General features: G+C 35.3%; 1 protein-coding gene across 27 annotated transcripts in view; it reads left to right on the plus strand.

Annotated features, from left to right (window-relative positions):
- The window catches only part of LOC105483467 (uncharacterized), a 573731-nt gene that overhangs the window by 409167 nt on the left and 138042 nt on the right, over positions 1–26522 (plus strand). For 26 of the 27 annotated variants that reach the window (XR_011622692.1, XR_011622689.1, XR_011622700.1 and 23 more), the window contains one exon: positions 4286–4334. Coding sequence is in view for 1 of the 27 variants with exons in the window: in XM_071095500.1 (XP_070951601.1) it covers positions 4286–4334 (49 nt within the window). In the remaining 26 variants the exon portion in view is untranslated. The other variant, XM_071095499.1, reaches the window with a different exon arrangement.

Here is a 26522-nt window from a genome sequence, read left to right on the forward strand (position 1 = left end):
GTGTATGTTAAATCATTCCTGCATCCCTGGTTTGAAACTCACTTAATTATGGTGGATTATCTTTTTGAAATGTTGTTGGATTTGGTTAGCTAGTATTGTGTTAATGATTTTAACATCTATGTTCATCAGGGATATTGGTCTGTAGTTTTCTTTTTTTGGTTATGTCCTTTCCTTGTTTTGGTATTAGGGTGATATAGGCTTCATATTAATAGAATGATTTAGGGAGGATTCCCTCTTTCTGTATCTTGTGGAATAGTGTCAATAGATAGTACCAATTCTTCTTTGAATGCCTGATGTAATTCAGCTGTGAATCCAACAGGTCCTAGACTTTTTTGTTGTTGTTGGCAATTTTTTAGAAAATCACCATTTCAATCTTGCTGCTTGTTATTGGTCTGTTCAGAATTTCTATTTCTTCCTGGTTGAATCTTGGAGGGTTATATATTTCCAGGAATGTATCCATCTCCTCTAAGTTTTCTAGTTTATGCATTTAAAGGTGTTCATAGTAGCCTTGCATGATCTTTTGTATTTCTGTGGTATCGGTTGTAATATCTCCTGTTTCATTTCCAACTGAGCTTATTGGATCTTTCCTCTTCTTTTCTTGGTTAATCTCACTACTGGTCTGTCAATTTTATTTATATTTTTAAATAAGCAGCTTCTTGTTTCATTTATTTTTTTGTAATTTTTTTTGGTTTCAATTTTATTTAGTTCTGCTCTGATTTTTGTTATTTCTTTTCTTCTGCTGGGGTTGGATTTGGTTTGTTCTTGTTTCTCCAGTTCTTCAAGGTGTAACCTTAGATTGTCTATTTGTGCTCTTTCAGACTTTTTGATGTAGGTATTTAAGGCTATGAACTTTCCTCTTAGCACCACCTTTGCTGTATCTCAGAGGTTTTGATAGGTTGTGTCACTATTATTCAATTCAAATAATTTTTAAATTTCCATCTTGATTTTATTGTTGACCGAGTGATCATTCAGGAGCAGGTTATTTAATTTCCATGTATTTCCATGGTTTTGAGGGTTCCTTCTGGAGTTGATTTCCAATTTTATTACACTGTGGCCTGAGAGAGTACCTGATATAATTTCAATTTTCTTAAATATATTGAGACTTGTTTTGTCTCAATTATTATATGGTCTATCTTGGAGAATGTTCCATGCACTGATAAATAGAGTGTATATTCTGCAGTGGTTGGGTAGAATGTTCTGTAAATTTCTGTTAGTCCATTTGTTGTATAGTTCAAATCCACTGCGTCCTTATTGACTTTCTGTCTTGATCACCTGTCTAGTGCTGTCAGTGGCATATTGAAGTCTCCCACTATTACTGTGTTGCTGCCTATCTCATTTCTTAGGTCTAATAGTAGTTGTTTTATAAATTTGGGAGCCCCAGTTTTAGGTGCATGTATATATTTAGGATTGTGATATTTTCCTGTTGGACTAGTCCTTTTGTCATTATATAATGCCCCTCTTTGTCTTTTTAATTGCTATTGCTTTAAAGTTTGTTTTGTCTGATATAAGAATAGCTACTCTTGCTTGCTTTTGGTGTCCACTTGCATAGAATATCTTTTTCCACCCCTTTACCTTAAGTTTATGGGAGTCCTTATGCATTAGGTGAGTCTCTTGAAGACAGCACATACTTAGTTGGTGAATTCTTATCCATTCTGTGATTTCGTGTCTTTTAACTGGAGCATTTATGTCATTCACATTCAATGTTCATTTTGAGATGTGAGGTACTTTTCTTTTCATCATGCTATTTCTTGCCTGAATACTTTGTTTGTTTGTTTTTTTAACTGTTTTTGTTTTATAGGTCCTGTGAGATTTATGTTTATGGAGGTTATATTTTGGTGTATTTTAAGGATTTGTTTCAAGATTTAGAGCTCCTTTTAGCAGTTCTTGTAGTGCTGGCTGGCTTGGTAGTGGCAAATTCTCTCAGAAATTGTTTGTCTGAAAAAGACTGTGTTTCTCCTTCCTTTATGAGGCTTAGTTTAACTAGATACAGAATTCTTGACTGATTATTGTTTTGTTGAAGGAGGCTGAAGATGGGGCTCCAATCCCTTCTAGCTTATAGGGTTTCTTCTCAGAAACCCCCGTACATATTGGTCTTAAGCCTTTCCCTTGTGAGGGTATTTTCCAGATTCTGTTTGCATGCTTTATTATTTTTTGTTCTTTTATCTTTTGTCTCCTCTGACTGTATTTTTAAGTAGCCTGTCCTCAAACTCACTAATTTGTTCTTCTTCTTGATCTATTCTGCTATTAATAAACTCATGCATTCTTCATTATGCCAATTGCACTTTTCAGCTCTAGAATTTATGCTTCTTTTTAGTTATTTTGATCTCTTTGTTAAATTTTTCTGATATAATTTTGAATTTCTTCTCTGTGTTATCTTGAATTTCTTTGAGTTTACTCAACACAGCTATTTTGAATTCTCTGTCTGAAAGGTCACATATCTCTGTTTCTCCAGGATTGGTCCCTGGTGCCTTATTTAGTTCACTCGGTGACATCATGTTTTCCTGGATGGTACTGATACTAGTAGATGTTCTTCAGTGTCTGGGCATTGAAGAGTTAGGTATTTATTGTAGTCTTTACTGTCTGGGCTTATTTGTAGCTGTCCAGAATTCTTGGCGAGGCTTTCCAGATATTTGAAAGAACTTGGGTGTTATGACCTAAGGTGTTTCTGCTATAGGGAGCACCCCAAGCCCAGTAACTCTGTATTGCTTGCAGACTCATAGAGGTACCAACTTGATGGTATTGGACAAGATCCGAGAGAATTCTCTGGATTACCAGGCAAAAACTCTTGTTCTCTTTCCTTGCTTTCTCCGAAGCATACAGTCTCTCTCTGTTCCCACCTAAAACTGGGAATGGAGTGACACAAGCACCCCTGTGGCCACCACCACTATGATTGCCCTGAGTCACATGTGAAGACAGCACACTGCTAGGTCTTGCACGGGCCTGCTGTAACCACTCCCTGGCTACTGCCTGTGTTCACTCAAGGCCCCACAATCGGCAGGTGGCAAGGCCAGCCAAGAATGGTCAAGGAAAGGAGTTTTAAATGAGGTGGATACAGTAAATCTTGATGACATAGATTATTCAGGCAGAAATATGATGTTTCATCAAGCAGATGGAACTTATCAAGAAGAAAATGCATAACTCTACTTCCTCTACTTCTTTCCAATCTTGGAAATTATGAAGGATTAAATAACTTAATGTTGTGAAATGAGCATGAGGAAGAGAGATGGAAATTTTACCCTTAGTTCTGCCATGAACTAGTGATGTGAACTTGCTTTGCTTATATGTAAAGTGAGGAAATTGAACCAGTTGATTTTTAAATTACTTCTAGTTATAAGACTAATGCTATTTTAATGAAGGGCATCATAATTTTTAGTAATAATTCTCTATACCAGATAATAGTCTATTACATTTCTAGAATGTAAAACTTGGGCCACTTGAGCTGAAATCTTATGATCATGTCCACATAATGGATTTCAATCTCAGTACCTATTTTTTAGTAGTTTAAGAAGATGTTATTAAATCTAAAAGTCTTAGTTTTGTCATTTTGTTATTTTTTAGCTGGTATTTTGTTTCATTTTAGTAATATGGAGTTATTTTTCTTTTTTCTTTTTACCTTTACCAACTGTCAATTTAAAATTTACTAAATTGACTAACCTTTTTGAATAACAGTGAGTCTTTTTTTTTTTTTTTCTTTTTTCTTTTGAAATGGAGTCTTGCTCTGTCACCCATCCTGGAGTGCAGTGGCATGATCTCAACTCACCACCACCTCTGCCTCCTGGGCTCAAGTGATCCTCCCACCTCAGTCTCCTGAGTAGCTGAGGTGCCACCACCATGCCTGGCTAATTTTTGTATTTTTGATAGAGATGGGGTTTCACCATGTTGCCCAGGCTGGCCTTGAGCTCCTGAGCTCAAGCAATCAACCTGCCTCAGCCTCCTAACATGCTGGGATTACAGGCATGAGCCACCACGCCCCACCAAGAGTTTTGACCATTACGTCCATGCTCTACAGGCATGAGCCACCATGCCCCACCAAGAGTTTTGATCATTACGTCCATGCTGTACAGAGCACAAACATGCTCATGCTTTTGTTCTGATGCTCATGTGCCCTTTGTCACTATCTGTATTGCCAGTCTCATGTATGTATGAGAAGGAACAGAGAATGCCTTGCCACAGTGTATGGTTACCCAGCAAATAGACCACTAACACTCAATGTGGATAATAATATTAAAGCAATTAGCTATTTTTTACAATTCTCTATTTCATCTATTTTCTGTTTCTTTTCCAGGATATCCATAAAAATTCATCAGACAGTGTTTTACTACTGAGCTACAAAGGTAGGAAAAATAATTTTTTTTTGGTTTGAAAATATACTTCTTTCATCTGTGTTTCAATAATTTATTCCCCTTGTTAGATATACATAGAATTGATGTTGCTTATTCTGACTAAGTGAAAAGTGTTATTTCTTTGTACTGCTCAATTAGAAACATGTAGTGTTCAATTGTCAGTTTGAATTTTCCTTTCATACTATTACAGTTTATATCTTACTCTAGACAGAATTTACTCTTTCTCCTAAATTTTGATATTATCTTCTCCATAATTTCATCATGCCTTGACATTACTATATATAATTTCCATACATCAGGAAGGCAATTCTCTGTGTGTGAGTGTGTGTGTATATGGTTAGAAGTTAGAAACTGAAACTCTTTTTGTCTAGCATCATGTCATATTTTTCTTGCTATTTCAAACCTATAATTTTTAAAGAAACAACTAAAGTAATCATTCATATAATTAGCTGTCAGTGACTTGATAATATAAATGTTAACATGGAGGCATTTAGTTCAGCATTTGCTTTACTTAATAGAGTGCAGAAAATGTGGCCCTTTTCTCAGTTAGGGTGTATGTGAAGATAAATTTAGAATTTCTAGACTAGTAAATACTTCTCTGATAATAACTTAATTATAGCTATTTCAAACCAAATTGTTTAATTGTGGTGAATCATATGCAAATTTTTCAGATGTAGGTCAACACCCATGCCCACATTCTAGCACCTCTTTCCTAATTCAAGACAACTTTGCAGTGCCTAAAAGAGCTGAGCAGTACAGATTAGAGACATAAGACCAAAAAAAAAAAAAAAAAAAAAAAAAAACCAAACCCAACAATGGTAACATAAAAACCAACCAGAAGTCAGAAAGTCTCTGTAATAATGAATAGGCAGGTTGTATTTATTTAAGACTTTGCTTGATTATTTCTTAGGCTTTACATGTTTGTAGATAACAATTTCCTCACTGCTCATGAGATTTGTGGCTAGCAAACTCATGGTGCTTCTAGGATATTAAGTTTTCTCCTCCGTAAAGTACATGCAATAGCATCATTATTGTCTACTCATTAAACTGAAATAAGAATTAAACAAATCAAGGACTGTAAAATGAATGTGTGACTCCTCAAATCCCATATGGGAAGAACATGCTGTATTTCTTGATTTGGTTGAGTCAAAGATCACTGATGGCTAGAATGCCTTGTGTGGCTCCAGGTGAGGACAACTGAGATACAGTGCAATTGCAGAAAGTAAATAAACTTTTTACTTTTCAAGCTGTTACATTATAGTTCCAATCTATGAATGCCTTTGTGATGCAGCATTGTATCATTTTCTGATGAATGGCTAAGGTTTTATGATTCTATTTTATCTTTATATATTGTCTGCTGTACTTTCAAATATTTTATTTCCATTTATAGATGTGTTGAAAAATCATAGCACATTGCATAAATGTGTTACATTTGTTTTTGCTTATTTATTTATTTATTTATTTGAGACAGAGTCTTGCTCTGTCACCCAGGCTGGAGTGCAGTGACGCAGTCTCGGCTCACTGCTACCTCTGTCTCCCAGGTTTGAGCAATTCTTCTGCCTCAGCCTCACTAGTAACTGGGATTATAGGCGCCCGCCACCATGTCCGGCTAATTGTTGTATTTTTAGTAGAGATGGGGTTTCACCATGTTGGCCAAGCTGATCTTGAACTCCTTACCTCTTGATTCGCCTACCGCAGCCTCCCAAAGTGCTGGGATTACAGGCGTGAGCCACCATGCCAAGCCTGTTGTTGCTTATCTTTAGGTGATTATTGCTGATGTTTTTGGTATATTGACAGAAAATAGTTTTGGTGCTTGTTGATGAAAGCTACTTTCTGACTTTAATGATAATAAAATTATAATTTTGCCTTAATATAAACATAATTTTTATTGCCACTTATGGGAATTTGTTCAAGGATTTGAACTTATATCTGCATATAATTTTTGATTTTTGACATTTTCTAAAAATTAATTATTGAAAAAAGTGGCAATTGTTTAATTCTCAGAGTGGGTAAAATAAATGGTGTATCCTTTGTGCTTCTTTCAATATGAGTATCTTTGTTGTTTTAATTATTAAGATAAAAAATAAGGAATTATACTAAACATAGAATGGTATATCCCTCAAAGTTAGCTACTGCAAAAGTTTTCACGTTATTCTTTCAAGTTCTTTATTTATATACAGAAACATCATTATCAATATGAGCATATAATGTTTTCATATCATATGCATGATCCTGTGGAATTTTTTTTTGGTTTTTACCATTTTAATTATGGGCATTCTTCTAAGACTATATATGTTCTCTATTTCATCCTTTGTAATGTTTGCACATTAGTCAATATTTTGGATGTATCATGATTTATTTAATAGGTCCTCTAAGCTTTTGTTTAAAAAATAAAACTTTAAAGTAGGCCAAAAAAAGGCCTCTCTTAATTACATGTTTGGCAGGAATACAAAATAATAATTCCCACTTGTATATTGAATCAAGAAATTAAGGAGTAAAGAAAAAGTGTTACAGTAAAGAGTCATTGAAAATAGTATTGAATAAGTGTGTATTAGTGGGCAGGGTAAAGAAAAGCTAATAATGTAGATGTTCATGCAAGTGTGTTGTAGGTGTGTAAAATGGAACGGCTACCAATTTCTTCAGAGTTTATTTCAAGTGGCACCTCCTTCCATAGGCACTCAGGGACTTTTCCCTTCATTCCCACTCTCACCAGTTGTCTTACATCTCTATAAAAATTCAGGGAAAAATAGACCTTTTCATATTATGTCCCATGTACAAATTCATTTTGTATGAATCTTTTTTTTTCCTTCACTAGGCTGTTAACCCCCAGAGGATAATGACTGTATGTTATTCATCTTTGAACCTAATAGATGCAGAAAAAATATTCATTCAATTAAATTGGAACAAAGTGTAAGAAAAGAAAGGAATTGTCAGGGCGCACTGGCTTACACCTGTAATCCTCGTACTTTGGGAACCACGGGTGCATCACCTGAGGTCAGGAGTTTGAGACCAGCCTGGCCAACATGATGAAACCCTCTCTCTACTGCAAATACAAAAAATAAGTCAGGATTGGCAGCTCACATCTGTAATACCAGCTACTTGGGAGGCTGAGGCAGGAGAATCACTTGAACCCGGGAGGTGGAGGTTGCAGTAGGTCGAGATCACACCACTGCACTCTAGCCTGGGCATAGAGCAGGACTCTGTTTCAAAAAAAGAAAAGTAATCAAGTAGAACTGTTCAATCTTTCACAGATTTTATAAGATGCCACTGTATGCCTTGCTATTATGTCTGGATTAAATTATAATCAGCTCTCCTGATGGATGAGACACAAGTAATATAAACACATGGGTTTGATATACAATGGAGATTATTTTAAATTGAATTTTAATGATTCTTTGTGGTATTTATGTTCAAAAATCATACCTACAAGTCAAGCATTTCAGAAAAAATGTTTACAAATTTTTGAAAAAGTTATTTGTATGATGCTGAACTTGGATATGTGTTACTGCGTATAAATATGAAAACATTGTGTCAGCTTCAAAGCATTGTGCACATGGAATACATTATTGCTATTGTTAGTACCGTAATAAAATTGCCTCTGTGGATTAAAAATGTAGATGTTTATTACAAAATAGCAGCAATAAGTAAAAGACGACATTATTTATGTGGATTCTATCAGATTAAAAGTGAGTACTGTTTTCAGTACTTTGTGTATTGCAAATTGCTACTCATGCCATTTAAATCTCTGACATTGTCTTACCATTTGAATCATGCTTGAAAGCACCTGTTTCCACCTTAGTGTGAATTCACTGGTAAAATAAATTTTAGAAAAACCACAGTGAACAGATGTAACAATTGCAATTTCATTTAAAGAAAAATTAGAAAATAGTGGGAGTAAAATATCCCTTTGAAACAGAATGTAATACCAAGTGAGTTATTTTTCTTACCTCACTTGCAAAAGTCACTAGCTCCAACTCTGACTTCACATGCCTTTTACTGAGCAGGTCAATAAGTCATTGGGAAGAAAGCAAGTGTCTTGGTCAGTCTTTTCTAATTTATTATTATTATTTTTTTAGCCTGTTGCTGAACTTTTAAAACCCAGAGCCTGAAACTTAGTGTTTCAAATGCATATCTTAGCAATGCCTTTAAAAAAAAAAAAAAAAAAGAAAGCTCTGATCTCCTCATTGTTGTCTATTTTGCTAGGGATACAAATGCAAGTACCTCTAGCCCCTATGGCATGCAAAAAAATGAATGTAACAACAAATATCAGATAATAGAAAATGGTGGGTACTGAGGAATGAGTGATCATATGGTTAACATCTGTGCTATAAGGGCTACTTCTAGAATACTAGAATGAATATTCTAGTCAACTCTTCTGATAAATTGTGTGTTCCAGTGGCTACCACTTCTGAAGATTTAGGAAGTTGAGTATTGGAATTTTTTGTAAAATATCATGGTTTTGAATGTTGGCTCAAAGCAAGAAAGGAAGAAAAGAAGGAAAGGAAGGAAGAAAGGAAGAAAGCAAGGAACAGAAGGAAAGAAGGAAGGAAGGAAGGAAGGAAGGAAGGAAGGAAGGAAGGAAGGAAGGAAGGAAGGAAGGAAGGAAGGGAGGGAGGGAGGGAAGGAAAGGAAGGAAGGAGGGAGGGAGGAAGGAAAGGAAGGAAGGAGGGAAGGAGGGAGGGAAGGAAGGAAGGAGGGAAGGAAGGAAGGAAGGAAGGAAGGAAGGAAGGAAGGAGGGAAGGAAGAAAGAAAGGAGGGAAGGAGGGAGGGAGGGAAGGAAGGAAGGAAGGAAGAAAGGAAGGAGGGAAGGAGGGAGGGAAGGAAGGAAAGAAGGAAGGAAGAAAGGAAGGAAGGAAGGAAAGAAGGAAGGAAGAAAGGAAGGAAGGAAGAAAGGAAGGAAGGAAAGAAGAAAGGAAGGAGGGAAGGAGGGAGGGAAGGAAGGAAAGAAGGAAGGAAAGAAGCAAGGAAGGAGGGAAGGAGGGAGGGAAGGAAGGAAAGAAGGAAGGAAGGAAGAAAGGAAGGAGGGAAGGAGGGAAGGAAGGAAAGAAGGAAGGAAGGAAGGAAAGAAGGAAGGAAGGAAGGAGGGAAGGAGGGAGGGAAGGAAGAAAAGAAGGAAGGAAGGAAGGAAGGAAAGAAGGAAGGAAGGAAGGTAGGGAGGGAGGGAGGGAGGGAGGGAAAGAAGGAAAGGAGGGAGGGAGGGAAGAGGGAAGGAGGGAGGGAGGGAGGGAAGGAAGGAAGGAAGGAAGGAAGGAAGGAAGGAAGGAAGGAAGGAAGGAAGGAAGGGCACATAAAGGAGTGAAGACATACCTTAGGCAGGTAATTTGCCGCCTTTGCATAGATGTTCAGATGTTCCATAAATATTTGTTCCAGCAATGAATGAATCATAGATATCCAGGTTAAATTAGGAAATCAAAGAACACTCTAACTCTTATGCTCCTTTCTCCATTAGAAATTTCATGTAATATTTTAGGGAGGGCCATAATCATAGCAACAAATGAAGATAAATCAAGTTAAGATAAGCCTATCTCTGAATTTCAGAAGCCAGGAAGACCAGAAAGGGGAGAGCAAGACTGAATCAAGAAAGCTAAGAGGGTGTTGTAAACTTGTATCATGTTGTACAAAAGGATGATGGTTAAAAAACAACATTTTTGGATACATTTTTTATCCAACCAACAATGTACCTTCTGATACTAATTTATTACCATCTTTTTCTTTATTTAAGCCTTTGCAAATCTTTCTTCTTTTATTAATTCTAAGAAAAGCATGAATAAAGAGAATGGATCAAGAGGAAGTAAAATGCCCTGGGAAAATAAAAAAATCAGACATGCAAATATTGTCACATAATCATTACTGGATAAATTGGGGCCCATGGACATGAGGTTGTTTCACCTTCTGACCCGTTGAAGATTTACTTCCTCTGTGAGGTCTCTGCTTTCTTTCTGAACAGACTCATCCTTCTGTCTTCTCTTTTAATCCTGTGCTGTACCACCACACATCTTACTTCACTTGATGATACTTATTTATCGTTGCTCACATATCTCTCTTTCTGCTCACATATCTCATATTCTACAGTAGAATTGAGAATCTTGAGGCCAGAAACAATATCTTTAACTCTGTTTTTGAAACAATCATAAACTTACAGAAAATGTGCACGTTTAGCACAGAAAACTTTTTCCACTGAACCGTTGAAATGATGTCTCCAATCTAATGCCTCATTATCTTCAGCTACTTTAGGGTATGTCTCCTACAAACCAGGATATTTTCTATGTAATAACCAAAATAAAATCAGTAATATCAAGGACTAGGGACTAAATTATGCCCCCTGCCTTGCAATTCATATATTAAAACCCTAATCTGATAGCATTTGGAGGTGGGGCCTACGGGAGATAATTAGGTTTAGAAAAGATTATGAGGGATGTTCGTGATTAGATTATTGCCTTTGTAAAAAGAGATACAAGAGGGCTTGTTTCCTTTCTCTTGTTTCCCATGTGAAGGTGGAGCAAGAAAAGTCATTGTTAGCAGGCCAGGAGAACCCTCACTGGGGTATCTCATTGGCCAGTATCTTGATCTTGGACTTTCCAATCTCCAAAACTGAGAAAAATACATATATATTGTTGCTTAAGCCACATAAGCTATAACATTGTGTTATGGCAGTCCAACCTGCCTGGAAATAACATTGATTACCATCTAATCCTCAGATTCCATTCAGGTTTTATGGGCTGTCCAAGTGAATTCTGATTACTGTCCTTTAAGGTGTAAGAACTCGATTCTAAGTGATGTGCGCTGTTTAGTAGTCATGTTTTATTAGTGTCTGCAGTGTAGGAAAGTGCCATAGCCTTTTCTTGACTTTTTTGACCCTGACACTTTTGAAGATTACATGCCAGCTATTTCGCAGAACGAATTTCATTTGGGTTTGTTTAATTCAGGGATCAGGTTTTACACCAATTTGGATCCTAGCATCTGGGACAGTGTCTGGCATAGAGATTGTGTTTCATCACTAATTGAGGAATGGATTATGATTGAAAATATCTATTGTGCACCTCTGACTCTGAATCACCAGGCTAATGCTAATACTAAGTATTTCAAAACTTTCTAAATAAAAAATGTCAAAAATAGGAAACACACATGTCTAAAGTCGGAAAAGAAACCCTCAAAAACACAGACTCTGGTGTCTTCTCCTAGCAGCATTGGGATCTGTTCTTTAATATGTGTAGTGAGCAGGCAGGTGCTAGCCACTGTGTCAGTGAATACTAGTTTCTTTAGAGCAGGGCTTCTCAAAGTGCGGTATGTGGTCTGCTTCCAGGTCACCAGCTGTTTCCGATTCATGATGACATAAGAAGAGAAATTGGAAATGAGAATTTGGAAACCTTTGAGCATTTTGACAAAATCATTTTATTTTTGCTATCTAATAATTCCAACACCATCTCACATTTTATCTGTATTTTTATTACACAAAGTGGATTACTAATTTACATTGTATTTTTCCATTGTATTGATCCATAATTGAGTGGAAATTTTAAAATGTAATCATTTACCACAGTTGGTGGCCATTCTTTTATTGCTTTAGGCGGATTAAAGCAGAGTGGTGTAAATGTGATCTAGATCATGGTGGGATTTGATGTAGACCCTAAAGAATGGATGGAATCCACCTAGTATATAAAGTATAGAACTCGATAATTTATGCACAATAAAATGTAAGAGTATATATGTGTGCAGGTGTGTACTTGTATGCAGTTTGTATGTGTGACCATTCTTTTATGCACTGCTATCTGTGCATATGTACTCTTGTGTATGTGCACATATATCATACATGTGGCTGCACATGGGTGTGCATATGTATGTTTATATGTGCGTGTGTGTGTGTTTGGGAATGTGCATGATACGTTCATAGAACTGGGTAATCATGATCTTGACGAGTTTTTTAGCTGTACAGTTTTGGACATTAAATTTGAGGTGCCTGTAGAAGAAGAGAGAAGGGTCCGGGTGCAGTGGATCACACCTGTAAAGCCAGCACTTTGGAAGGCCAAGGTGGGCGGATCACGAGGTCAGGAGTTTGTGACCAGCCTGACCAACATGGTGAAACCCTGTCTCTACTAAAAATACAAAAATTAGCCGGGCGTGGTGGCACATGCCTGTAGTCCTAGCTACTCAGGAGGCTGAGGCAGGGCAATCAATTGAACCCTGGAGGCTGAGGTTGCAGTGAGCCGATATCATGCCATTGCACTTGCACTCCAGCCTGTATGTATGTATTTTTGTATGTGTGCACATGTAATCCAGAACTTATGAGTATATCTCAAGAGCTCTGTGTGCCAGTTCTGCCTGTGCAGAATCATATGAAGGCTTTACTTTCTCATTTATTGCTGTGAAATTAATTTATTGCCTGAACATATCATGTGAAACTCCAGTAACTTGTCCCATATTTCAAAATGTATTATGGACAGAGAAGAATCACATAGCTTAAAACTATGGTTCCAGATGTGTAAAAACATCTTGAGTCTCTACTACCAAAGCAAAGAGGAAAAGTGTGCCAGTTAGATGCCTGAACCTGTTTCGGTTTCAATTACCTGGATTATCGAGGCAGAAACGATCTTTGTGCCTGCTGTATGCTTATAATTGCCTTAGTCTTCAGCTTTGACTTGCTTTGAGAACACGTGCATGTTCTATTAATACCATTGTTAGAAAGGAAAATGTATTTCCTTTTTTGGTGGTTCCATAAAAGCTTTAAAATATATGTTACAATTCAGAGAACTAATATTTTATAAAGCCTCTATATTGGAGAGTAGAATATGGAGCAAAGGGAAAAGAGTTAACTAGTATTCACTTCACAGTCATGATGTGATAGTTGAGTTACCTCGTATTCCTTTTTCACAACAAACGTTAGTGATTCAATCTTATCTGTAGTGACGTTTGAGCACCTCCTGATTTAAGACATCCAAAGAGACCAAACACATTCTTGAATTCTCCATATATTCAGGTCAGTAGTGTGAAGATTAAGCCTCCAGTCAATCAAGCACTTTTGAGTGAAACTCCAAATGAATTAGAATCCGTAGGAAGAGAAGACTCACCTCTCTATCCCCCAACCACAACCTCAGCTTTTCTATTTAGCACCCAAAACCTAAGGACTTCAACTAAATGGAGACTTTTCAGCACAGACATTATTATATACTTCATCCATAATACCTACTTAGTATTTTTATTTCAACTCAGTTGATGAAAAAGCCAGAATAGTAAGGTAGTGTGTGAATAAATTATGACCATCTCAAAATATCTTTTTGGACCTTTTTTCTATGAAAGAAGTAGACAAAGTTTGTGAAATGACACTCCTTTTCCCTGCACAGTCAGTAAAATAGATGTCAAGTTTTAGTGGTCAACATCACTTAAATATCTAAAATGTATAGAATCCAACATATGGAAACCTAAATTGAGCACATTAAAAATAAAAAATATTTAACATTCCTATTTCATAAAACATGTAAGTAGTCTCCATCATTTATTTTGATCTACTAAAGTGACTATTTATGAGTTAAATCAAAAAGCACTGAGCATCGACTACATATTAGCCTCTTCAGTAGGCTTGGAAGACTCAGTAGGTATAAGTTATATTATCTTGTCCTAGAGGGAAGTGCATTATCCATAACCTGGAGTGAAAGCTTCAGGTGTCGCCTCCCAGAGGAGGGAATGTGAAGGAATCGATTCCAAAAGTCAAGCATTTGGTCAAAATGGATAAGGGAGTTCCAGGCATCATAACAAATAATAATGACACTTGAGAAATAACAATACGATGTGTTTGAAATGTAGAGGGGAGGAGGAAGAGGGACAAGAAAAGGAGGAATGTGCCAGATCACAAGAGCTTTACATGCAATAACAACTTTGAACTAAAATTTAAAGACAGCAAGGAACAAATGAATACATTTAAGAATGAGCATGAATTGATCAAATTTACATTTTAGACTGATATCTGGAAGTGTGTGCAATTGTGATAGCTGTGTAAGTTGATCAAGCAAGAAAGATAAAGGAAGAAGAGCATGGTCAAAGAAGAGAAGACTGAGAAGGTAGAGTTGAGTAGGTTAACCAAGAAATATATTTTAAATATCAAATTGACAGTACTTTACCATTCATGTGTGGGAGGTCAGCACAGCTGGAAATCTTATAACTCCCAAAGGTTGGCAAGAAAAACAGGGTAGATGAAGGTGCCAATAACTTACTACAAAGAACAGATTTTGGGGATAGATGATGAGTTCAATTATAAACATATTGAGAGGTTGTTATGTATATTGTTCTGAATAGACAAATCTGGTTTCTGTCTTAGAGAAACTTAGACTGTAATCATTATAATGATATAGATGGAAGTTAATTCATTGATGTAAGTGGATTAATTCAGCAGTATGTTTATGGCAGGAAGTGAACAGCGCTTGAGACCTGGTAAGCCAGTAAACTACTTAAAATTACAAATGCAGGACCGATGTGACAAAAGTCTCAACCATAATCTTATTGTCTTCTAATGTTAATGGGGGATGATTTCTTTAATAGATGCCTTGTATTTTTAAAGACGAAAATGCAACGTCTAGAAAAAATATTTTTTAAATAAAAGGACGAGTACCCAAATCTTGCTGTTTGTTGTATTTCTGCAAATCTTATTTTTCTTAAATCCACTTTATATTTTGGCTTGAAATTTTCAAATCAGTACTGTTCAATATGAGTTTAAACATGAAAACATGATTAAAATTTTCTCAGCACTTTGGATATCACTCCTTCCTACCAGATTTTTTTGGTGTTTTGTACTTTTTTTTTTTTTTTTTTTTTGAGACGGAGTCTCGCTCTGTGCCCCAGGCTGGAGTGCAGTGGCGCGATCTCAGCTCACTGCAAGCTCCGCCCCCCGGGTTCCCGCCATTCTCCTGCCTCAGCCTCCCGAGTAGCTGGGACTACAGGCGCCCGGTTTTTTGTACTTTTATACCACTCAACTTGCTTGAAGTACAGCCTTCTCAAAGTGTGAAGTTTTCAGTGATCTAACCCGGATACAGCAATGTTTTCCTGCATTAGCTCATCAGAAAGAATGCCAATGATATAAAAATAAATTGGAGCAAAAATAAATTAAATATTTGACCTTAATGACATATTGCTCAACTCTTATTATGTTTATGCCACCTTCATATGAATGATCATAATTGAGAAATAAGAATGATTTTATTTTCTACGCTGTAAAACAAAGTTGCAGTAAGGTTAAATAACCACAGAAAGAAATGCGCTCTGAGAAGGTATTTTTTTCTTTGAGAATTAAATAGGTTTTAGGCAGTTATTACATCTTAGAAAATATGCTTTAGGCCAATATTTTAGTTAAGCTATTGTTCGACTTTTGATTAGATCTATAAGCATTAGTGAGGTGTCTTTGGGGTCAATATTAGTCAAGGAAAATGAAGTTGAATGTAACAAAGATGAATCAATTTCACTGTCTAGAAGTCTTTTAGGATCACTTGGGTTTTAATGTAGTTCATCATCATTGCCACATTATGCAAGCACATCAGTGAACTTTTAACAAAACCAGAGATAAAAACCTAATTACTTAATTTGATAATAGTTATTTTCTAATTTATGCTGCCAAAAAAATATATCATATTTTATTATAGAATTGTCATTTTAAAATATGTATGTTGAGTCATGTCCACGTCATAAACATATAAAGCCTCTGCCTTTTATAACAGTCATTTATAGTCACATTCAAAAGCAGAAGTTTAAAAAATTTTACAATGCAAACAAAGTAATATATTTTGAGATAATTTGAAAATCAGTCATAACTCATGAGCACATTGGATTGGTAGATCCTTTACTAACCTAAATCCTTACCTCATTCCCCTTCAAGTCCTATCCCCCTTCTCCCTTTAGTGAAGTATTTCTTTGACCAGACAGAACAATAGCTCTGACCTGTGTATGGTCAACAAGTATCAAGAGCATTCGAATGCTTTCAAAAGAGAATTAAATATGTTTGTTTGCCATTTGTATATATTCTTTTGAGAATTGCCTATTCATGTCGTTGACCCACTTTTTGATGGGATTGTTTGGTATTTTTCTTGCTAATTTGTTTGAGTTCCTTATAGATTCTGGATATTAGTCCTTTGTCGGATGTCTAGATTGTGAAGATTTTCTCCCACTCTGTAAGTCTGTAGGTTATCTGTTTCCTCTGCTGACTGTTCCTTTTGCTGTGCAGAAGCTCTTTAGTTTAACGAAGACCCACCTATTTATCTTTGTTTTTGTTACATTTGTATTTTGGTTCTTAGTCATGAGGTGTTTTCCTAAGCCAATGTCTAGAAGGGTTTCTCTGATGTTATGTTATAGAATTTTTACAGTTTCAGGTCTTAAATTTAAGTCCTTGATCCATCTTGAGTTGATTTTTGTTTGAGGTGAGAGATGAGGATCCAGTTTCATTCTCCTTCCTGTGACTAGCCGATTATCCCAGAACCATTTGTTGAATAGGGTGTCCCTTCCCCACTTTATGTTTTTGCTTGCTTTGTCAAAGATCGGTTGGCTGTAAGTATACAAAAGCCAATAAACATATAAAAAATGCTCAACGTCACTAATGAGCAGGGAAATGCAAATCAAAACCACAATGCAATAATGCCTTACTCCTCCAAGAATGGCCAGAATCAAAAAGTAATGGATGTTGGCATGGATGTGGTAAAAAGGAAACACTTCTACACTCCTGGTGGAAATATAAACTAGTACAGCCACTATGGAAAACAGTGTGGGGATTCCTTAAAGAACTAAAAGTAGAACTACCATTTGATCCGGTAATCCCACTACTGGGTATCTACCCAAAGGAAAATAAGTCATTATACAAAAAAAATACTTGTACAAACATGTTTATAGCAGCACAATTTGCAATTGCAAAAACATGAAACCAGCCTAAATGCCCATTAATCAATGAGTAGATGAAGAAATTGTGGTATATGTATGGAATACTACTCAGCCATAAAATGGAACAAGTCAACGGCATTCACGGCAACCTGGATGGAACTGGAGACTATTATTCTAGGGAAGTAACTCAGGAGTGGAAAACCAAACATCTCATGTTCTCACTCATAAGCAGGAGCTAAGCTATGAGGACGCACAGGTATGAGAATGATACAATGAACTTCGGGGACTAAGGAGAAAGGGTGGGAGGGGCCGAGGGATAAAAGACCACAAATTGAGTTCAGTGTCTATTGTCCAGGTAATGGGTGCCACAAAATCTCAGAAATCACCACTTACTCATGTAATCAAGAAGTTACTCATGTAACCAAATACAAACTGTTCCCCCAAAACCTATGGAAATAAAAAATTTTAAAAAGAGACAGAATGTTTTTAAAAAAAACTTTTCTAAAAGAGGAAATTCTCTTCTGCAAGAAATTTGACTTTATTTTCATTAAATCTCCACATAATTTTTATTGCAAGTTCCCATTTGTCCTCAAGGTGGTAAAAACCAGCCACAGTCAATTCAGGCTTTCTCCTTACTTTGGCTGATGTCTAGTCTAAGTTTTGGTAGGGGACTTCAGGTCTGTTCAGTCATCTGTCTACTCAGTTATTCACTAAGGATTCCATGATTCCATCTGGTTCTTAGTCATTAATTCATGACTGTCACTTCTGAGAGACTTCTTTCTCCCATTCCTATGGCCATCCCAGGCCTACAACTCTCTTCATGTCAGTGCAAGACTCCGTCTAAAAAAAAAAAAAAAAAAAAAAGGAAGCTTAGAAATCTCTCTGCTGCTGTTTTGGGCTTTACACACACATGCAACATGTCCATATTTAAGTTAAAGGAGGTGATTAAACAAAAATGATCTCCCTCCTCCTCTTCTAAACTATCAGATGTTGTTTTCAGGAGGACAGGACAGGGGTCAAGAGAAGGTGAAACAGCATAGTTGTTTGAATGAATACTTAAGAATTATGAAGAATTAAGTCATTTAAGACATATTTTTCATGAGTTTCTTAATGTAATATATAATTAAAATAAGTGTTTGCTTATTTTAATATTGCTTTGATCTACTTTTAGCAAGAGACTTTTATCATTTTTATGGAATATGTCTTTAGTATCTAAACATAAATCACTTCTTAAATTCAATTACTAACATATTTTCAGCTAAGAATTTCATGAGCAAAAACTACTTTGTATTTTTAATGTCAAGAACACATTAAAATATAAATGCTTTTGGTACCTTAGATTTAAAATAAGGAATTTGTGTATTCATGAAAGAGATAAAAATTTCCAAGACTTTTAACAATAAGTTACATGAAGAAAAGTAAATGATCTCTTTAAAAATTAGGTCTTTCCTCATATCCAAATGAATCAGCTATCTAATGTTTTTGTATTTTGTTTTTCTATTTGCATATTCTACTTATATTATTGTGAGAAATTTGTGAGATTTCCAAATTTACCTCTCGCCGATATTGGAAAGTCTCATAATGTTTAATGTCTGCTAACGAGATAAGTATTTAAAATGTGTAACTTGTCATTTTAAACTAGATTTCTTTCATTTATGCTAATTAGTGGTACATTTTAAAAATGTTTTACACCATTTTCTGTGATGGTTTTCTAGGCGCCTGTCTTTCCACTTACTGCCTCTAATCCACTACTTCCACAAAGCTCTCCTTACAGCACACTCTGACTGCATTGTGCAGAGAATATCAATGATTCCTAGTTATTCACAGAACAAATTCCAAATGCATGGTCCAGATGACCCGTTCTTTACAGCCCAGTCCCAATCTCCTTTCTCTTCACTTAATTTCTCAACTTTTCCTCCCACGCCTTAGAACTGTGTCAGGCTGGTATAATCTTCAGTCCCTTTCCCTATAGCTTTATTTCTCCCATTTTTACTAATTGAAATCTTACCTATGGTTTAATATTTGGTAAATATGCCCCAACATTTATGTAAAATTTTGTCTTAATCTGTCCTGTGCTACTATAACAGAATACCATAGGCTGGGTAATTTATAATGAACAGAAATTATTTTTTTCACAATTCTGGAAATTCTGGACAGTCTGAGATTAGTGTGCCAGCATCTGGTGATGACCTTTTTGCTGCATCATGATGGAAGGTGGAAAGAAGAGAGAGAGAGAGAGAAAGAGAGAGACAGGCATTTTAAAAGGCTATTGAAAGCATGTTCAACTGTTGTCAGATTTAATTTGCAAACCGTTAGATTTCTTTAATATTTTTGTTTTAAAATAACCTCAGGTCTACATGTCCAGAGCTTTTCAGAAATGTTTATAAAATTTGGTTGCTGAGTCACCAAAAAATAGCTTAAAAATATATAACTATTAAGCATTTGAACAAATTAAGATTATTTAAAATAATGTATGTATGGTTGTTATGTTCTATATACATCTGCATATAAGTTTATTTTAAGAATTATGCAAACTAACTCTGCATAGCTGTAACCAAATAGAAGTCATTAAACCCTATTTATTTTTGTAGCATTCTTGGAATACAAGTGTTTTATTTTTGATACTACGCTTTCTGTTCAGCCAACCATATGTTTGTTCCCAAAGAAAAAAATTGAGAACATGATAATTAAGATATGCACTCAATTTATAAGTAAATAACTGATGAAAAAATAGACCAATTGCTTTGATAATCAGTTCTGTTAGCTTATGTTTAGGGCTGTCACTTCAAAACTAGAAAATGAATCAAAAGGTTTTTCTTTTCTATCTGTTAATATCATCTATGACATTTGGATACATATTTATATTTACATTTTCATTTTTATATATACTTATGTCTTACTTAATATAGTATTTACACTTGTTAATCAGCAAATTGTGGTAGTCTTTCTTTTAATAATCAGTGGTAGAGTTTGAATTTTTGAAGTGTTTATTAATGTATAATAGTGGACTAAAAGTATAGTTATTGATTTACATTATCAGACCATATGATGAGTTATAAGGATCCATGTTTATTAATGGCTTTGCCTTGTCCAATGTAATTCTTGATTAACTCTTAGCTGGAAAGAAGTGATGTTTTTATTATTTAGCTTAATTCATCTAAAATAAAGAAAATGGCTTTCTGGCAAGACATGACTTCGCCTTTTTGATTAGAGCATTTATTTCCCGACTCTTCAAACACCTCAATCACACAAGGTTCAATTCCAATTCAGTGTTCAGACCACACAAATAGTACAATGTTTAATACTTGGTTTAACAAAATAAGGGCATTAGCACTCACAATTTTGATTCTTTACATATTGACTAGGCTCGTTAAGGCAAAAGATCAAAGACTCTTTTTTAAAAAAAGGGAAAAAAGAAAACCTCCATGCTAGAAAATGGGGAAAAGCTAGTCTGAAATTAAATCCTAAGCCCCACAGGTTGGCTTTTCAACAGTTCAAACCTCAATTTTTCTTTACTATAACTCCCATTTGAAACAAAATGAAATTTTCCAAACCTAAGTACTGTGTTTTGTAAGCCTTTTTTGTTTTCTTCATAACCGCATTTCTCTTTTTAAACAGTCTATCTGTTGCTTTATTAGTTTTTTATCTGTACTCTCTTTTAATTTTACTCTTTTTCTATTTAGTCTCTTTTTTCCATCAGCCTTTTTCTTCAGCCTCCCCTATGTCTTCCTCCTCGAATCCAATGATTAGACTTCCTAGCATTCTAGTACTTTTGTCTGCTTGGAATAAGCATACACAAACAAAACTGTTCAACTTTCTCAGTTCCGTTTCTACTATTTTTGTAATTTATGAAACCACAGTAGATGTAATTTGCGTAAACATTCTCAACATACAAATTTCGTTTCCTGTAATTCTCAGTATCAATTTGGAGTATTGTTTATCTATATCCTCAAATCTGACAAATGTTGGTTATTAGAATCCTTTCCTACTTCTCAAAGAAGTGACAGTTTCCATCTTTAAATTACATGTTTCTAGTGCTTTATCTCATATCACTATGAATTACTTTTGCTTTATTTATAAAAGAGATATTATGTAGGAAATACATTCTGGACTCGGGAATATAGAGAGGTCTGAGGGCTTAAGTAGAGTAGAAACTCATCTGGTGAGGTGGCACCGAACTGCATTACTTCAGGCCACACAATGTTCATTAACACTTAAAGGGCTTTTTTTTTTTTTTTTTTTTTTTGGGCATATAAATTCTATAGCCAAAAAACCCACCAAAAAATATTTTGTTTTACCTCTTGGTTGGTAGTTTTGGCATCAAGCACACATACTTTAATCATAGAAAGAGTTTTCTTACAGAGAGATGGAGGTTGCTCGCTAAATAGAGCAAAGAAAAAAAAAACACCTTTCAGAATGAACAGGGCATTCATACAGAAACTGTGGAGGTGAAGTTGGCACTTACTCATCTCGAAGGACAGTGTCTTTTGGCCAAGGCTGCCATCCTGTCTGCTTTGACGCCTGGAAATGGCAACTGAGTTCATAACACAAAACTGAATGTTGCCCTTCTTAATGTGAGGAGAGAATGAAATAGAGCTCAAAAAAATGGCATTCCAGAATATAATCGCCATGGTGGCTCATGCCTGTAATCCTAGTACTTTGGGAGGCTGAGACGGGTGGATTGCCTGAGGTCAGGAGTTCGAGACCAGCCTGGCCAACATGAGGAAACCCTGTCTCTACTAAAAATACAAAAATTAGCCGGGCGTGGTGGCACGCGCCTATAATCCCAGCTACTCAGGAGGCTCAGGCAGGAGAATCGCTTGAACCCGGGAGGCGGAGATTGCGGTGAGCTGAGATCGCACCACTTCACTCCAAGCTGGGAGAAAGAGTGAAACTCCATCAGAAAAAAAAAAAAAAGAGAGAGAGAGAGAAAGAAAGAATTATGTGCAATATTGCTGGAAACAAAACAGACTCATCAGACTCATTATTACACTAAGTCAATGATCTGAGTTTCAAAATAAAAAGAAAATTTTAAATTTAACACCCAGAGTTATATGAAAAAGTACGAAGAAGACATATTTTAGATAGGTAACTGTAGATTGATGGGATTTTCTTGATTTATTTTTGTACTTGAGCTTTTTCTCTGCAGTAAAGTTTACAAAAGATAAACAGTAGCCCTGTAGTCTATGAAGAAACAGATAATACCCCCCTTGAGGTTGTTTTTGAAAATTATTAATTGCCATTTAAAGTGGGAAAAATATCAGGTTTCTGGGAATAATCCTACAATGTTGAAATGCATACCTAAAGAAATAAGTTGGTTACCACAGCTCTCCCCTTTATTTTACACTTTTGTATAACATACATTGAAAAACATATTCCATTAGTTTCCCTAGACCATCCTATGACTTCTACCTTTTCCTTACATTTCATATTTTCGTATAAGATCTCATATTTCTCAACCCCCACTTCTGTGTGTTTTGAACAATTTTTAAGCTGCGTTTCTTTTCAGAGTACTAGGCATCTCACTATTTTATTAATATTAGACATATTAATAAAATGTCTATCATCAATATTATCATTAGTATTGTTAATATTAACTATGTTAATATCAATATTCATTATGTACAACTCTTAAACATGCTATATATGCATAAGTATGTGGATGGGCAGATTCGATTGTTAAGGAAGAATGGACAGGATAAAGCCATGTGTACAGAGCACAATAATGAGGTTCAGAAAAGCTGGATATTTATCTAGGAGAGTTTCTACTGGATGACATATTTGGTTGGTTGGGATAATTTGTCAGTAATCCCTGTGCTTTTAAAGTAGTAACTACAAAATAAAAGTATTGTACTTTTTGAATTTAGTATGTCACTTCTTTAGAAGTCTGTAAAAATTTTACAAGAATTTCAATATAAGTTCTTTTCTGGAAATGTAAGTGACACTTAAAGAAATATACAGATGAAATAATACACTAAGTATTTTACGCACACACACAAAAGTTCAAAATGGTTAAATCTATCCAATACCTATTATTGCAGTTTGACAAAAATTGATCACCCTTGAGTTTTGTGGTACTGTTACTCATCACAGAGGTTGAAAAACCCTCATTGCTAGCTTATTTGGTTCAAAAGAATAAAAAGAATCAGAAAGAAAATACATGTTTTTCAGAAACCCCAAAATAATTCTTTAGTGCAGATTTATTAAATGTTAATTTATTGCCAAGTTCCTTATATTTATTGAAATAGTTGTGCTACTTTGGGAGAAATAGCAAACATTGTAAGTGATGTGTAGTGTTTGGGTGTCAGTTTCTACATTTTTTAATAAGGGACAAGTGTATTTCTTGGAGTTAGCAGAAATTAAGCTGTTTACGTATCTTCTCATTGCTCTGAAATTTTGAGCCACACATATGTATGGAAATTTAAATGTTTTTATATATAAGAGCTTTACCTCCTATAGTACCTTGTAACAAATATTAACTTCTTAACAAAAAATATTTTGTTATATTTTGAAAACCACTTTTATTACTGGAAAAGCAAGATGAAAACGTTTTTTGCATTCAGAAATAGATGGAAATATCATGTTCTATTTTTTATTGCTTGTGACAATGCACTATAATTGATCGATAATTTTTGAGTGCTTGCTATATTTCCGTACCATTTTTGTTATCGTAAAAGTTACTGATAATTAACATAGTTCTCCTCAAATATGTTGTGATATAATTATGGAAATGTCTCTAAAAGACATAAAAGAATCTTGAATAATAAAAAGTCGTTCACCAGGAAGTGATATTAGAGTTATAGGAACTAACAGAAGATGGAGCTGAATGATAGTGGCAATAATGAGCGAGTACTTCGTGGAAGCATCAGGGTTATAGTATTGAAGATGATGTAGAACTTTGTTAGCGAGGTGAGGGTAAAAGTGGAGGGCACTTTGCATGAGGGCAATCTCACGAATGAAAGAATGCAGTTTCCAATGATACGGCAGTGAGGACGTAACCCTGAAGTATTTCTTGGTATGTTCCGGTAAAAATAAATAAATAATAACAAATAAATAAATCAGATGAGTATTATGGAAACAGTTTACATATGGCTTTGACATCTGGATAGAATAGTCTGTGTTTGATGCGGTCTGAAATAGGGCACCATAATTGATTTTTAAGCAGAGTTACAATATAATGAAAGCAACATTTAATATGGATTATTCCAGAAGTGACATGCAATATATAGGTGACAGTTGGAGGGTGGAGAGAGAATCTGGAGGCAGCTCGAGCTTTGACAGTCCATAGGAAACATTTCCAGGAATGCAGGTGTGAAGTGAGTGATAAGCTTTTAGCTTTAGGTGGTGGCAGTTAGAACACTGAAAAGGAGATGATGCCTGAGGCGTTTAATTTATAATAACACTATATATCTATATTTTAATCTTAAAACTACTCTCATATGTTTGGTCTGACAGTTGTTGGTTTCGTTCCATGGGCAAAATAGGTTACCATTAATTCATTCCTTATCTTTCAGTTAAAGGCATTGTTAAAAATCCACATTGTCCTGCTTATACAAAGATAGTACTACATAGTACTATCCACTATCACAATCCACTAGGAGCATGTACTTTGAATTATTTTCCAACAGTTGCAGAAAAATTTGCTGAAACCGACACATGCTCTCTCAGTCCCTCCCCATCATAAACAATAGCTGGTACTTTTGAGATTGTTGGTAAGAATTGGTGACCCATTTGATGGCTTGGCACTGAAAGCTCTGTATCCATCACATAGAAGAAGGCAGCTGATACATAATGGATGCCATCTTCCAGTAGTATTATTAATGCCATCTACTAAGCAACTGAACCAATCAACTACGTATAGTGTGGAAGGTAAGCTAGCTGCCAGAAGATGGCAGAAAGGTAAACTAACAGAATTTGTCTTTGAGTTCTGTGTTGATGAACACATTTCAACTTCTCACTAATTCTGTAGATTGTCAGAATACAGGGTGCACGTTAAACTTACAGCAAATGTGATGAAGACACAGAGTTGATTCTGATATGAATCTTATGAATGATAAAAGAGTACATTTTATATATTTAAAGTATTGATTCATACTACTTAATTGGAATGCCACTTAGGGGTCATTTATGATGTTATGGGGTTCAGCAGTGTAGCATGAGAATTCATTCTATTAAATAGAAAATTTCTTTCCTGCTCTTTGGAAGGGTGAGTCCCATTTTGTAATTGGAGTGTGAATGTTGTAAACAATGTCTTGCTGTTGTTTGTTTGTTTTTAGAACTGTATCAAAGAACCGTAACCATTGTGTGGTATTTTTTGCTATATAGCCTCTGACCTAAGCATCAGTATATGATTGTTTTCATGTATTGTATTGATTGTATCAATGTCACATAATTTTGTCAGCAACAGCCTGGTCAATTCCATCTGTCCTGTTTTGATGACTGATTTCCTTATGTCAATGAATTGACAAGTAAGTTATCCAAATGAAAAAAGATTGCTTTTAATATGCTTTTTTCCCCTTGGACATTTAGATAGCTTTATACCAAGTCTCTGTGCATCCATTAATAGTATATTTTGGCCAGTTAAGTCTCCCTGAAAAGCATGGTTTTTACATAATAGATCTTTATTGGTTATATTGTTGTAATCAAATTATCTCTATGTTGTCGATCAGGGAGGAATTCTAGACATGTAAGTAAAATATTGTGTGAATTTTATTGAATTAAGCAATTAGGGCTCTTTGGCCTCGTGGTTGCTACTTCTATTTTAGAAAGACATCAGAAACCCACAATGTCTAGGAATTTTCTCTTAACCATATAGTGCTTTCATTTTGAAAAGAGGAGAAAAAGACTTCACTTTCTGAGTTGTACTTGTCTACAGAAAAACTGTACTAGAGCTTTAGCATGATTCTTACAGGTGGCTTCATCAGCCCTGGCTCTAAAGTACCTAACAAAGCTTAAGGGGGAAAATAGACTTAAATTTTACAGAGAGTTCATTGTTTTGGGTATAATTTGTCAATTATTTTCCTGCAGATATGGTGATAATTATAACATAATCATTAAAGCGGAAGTTACTTTCCTAAAGAACAAAAACAGACTTCTTTGTTCATGATGAAGAGAAAGTTGTAAGTAGTTTAGAGCAGAATGTAAGGATGGAAGAAGTGAAGCTGTGCCGGGATCCTGGGGATAGGGGGAGAAGACATCACAGGCTTCCGTAACACTCAAAATAACAAATGATGCATAAATAGTACAGCAATATTGAATAAGCATTTTGATATCTTTGATGACCACTTCAGAAAATGAACATTATTGAACAAAGTATAAAGCATATTTAAA

The sequence above is a fragment of the Macaca nemestrina genome, chromosome 4 (genome assembly GCF_043159975.1).
Source record: "Macaca nemestrina isolate mMacNem1 chromosome 4, mMacNem.hap1, whole genome shotgun sequence".
NCBI lineage: Eukaryota > Metazoa > Chordata > Mammalia > Primates > Cercopithecidae > Macaca > Macaca nemestrina.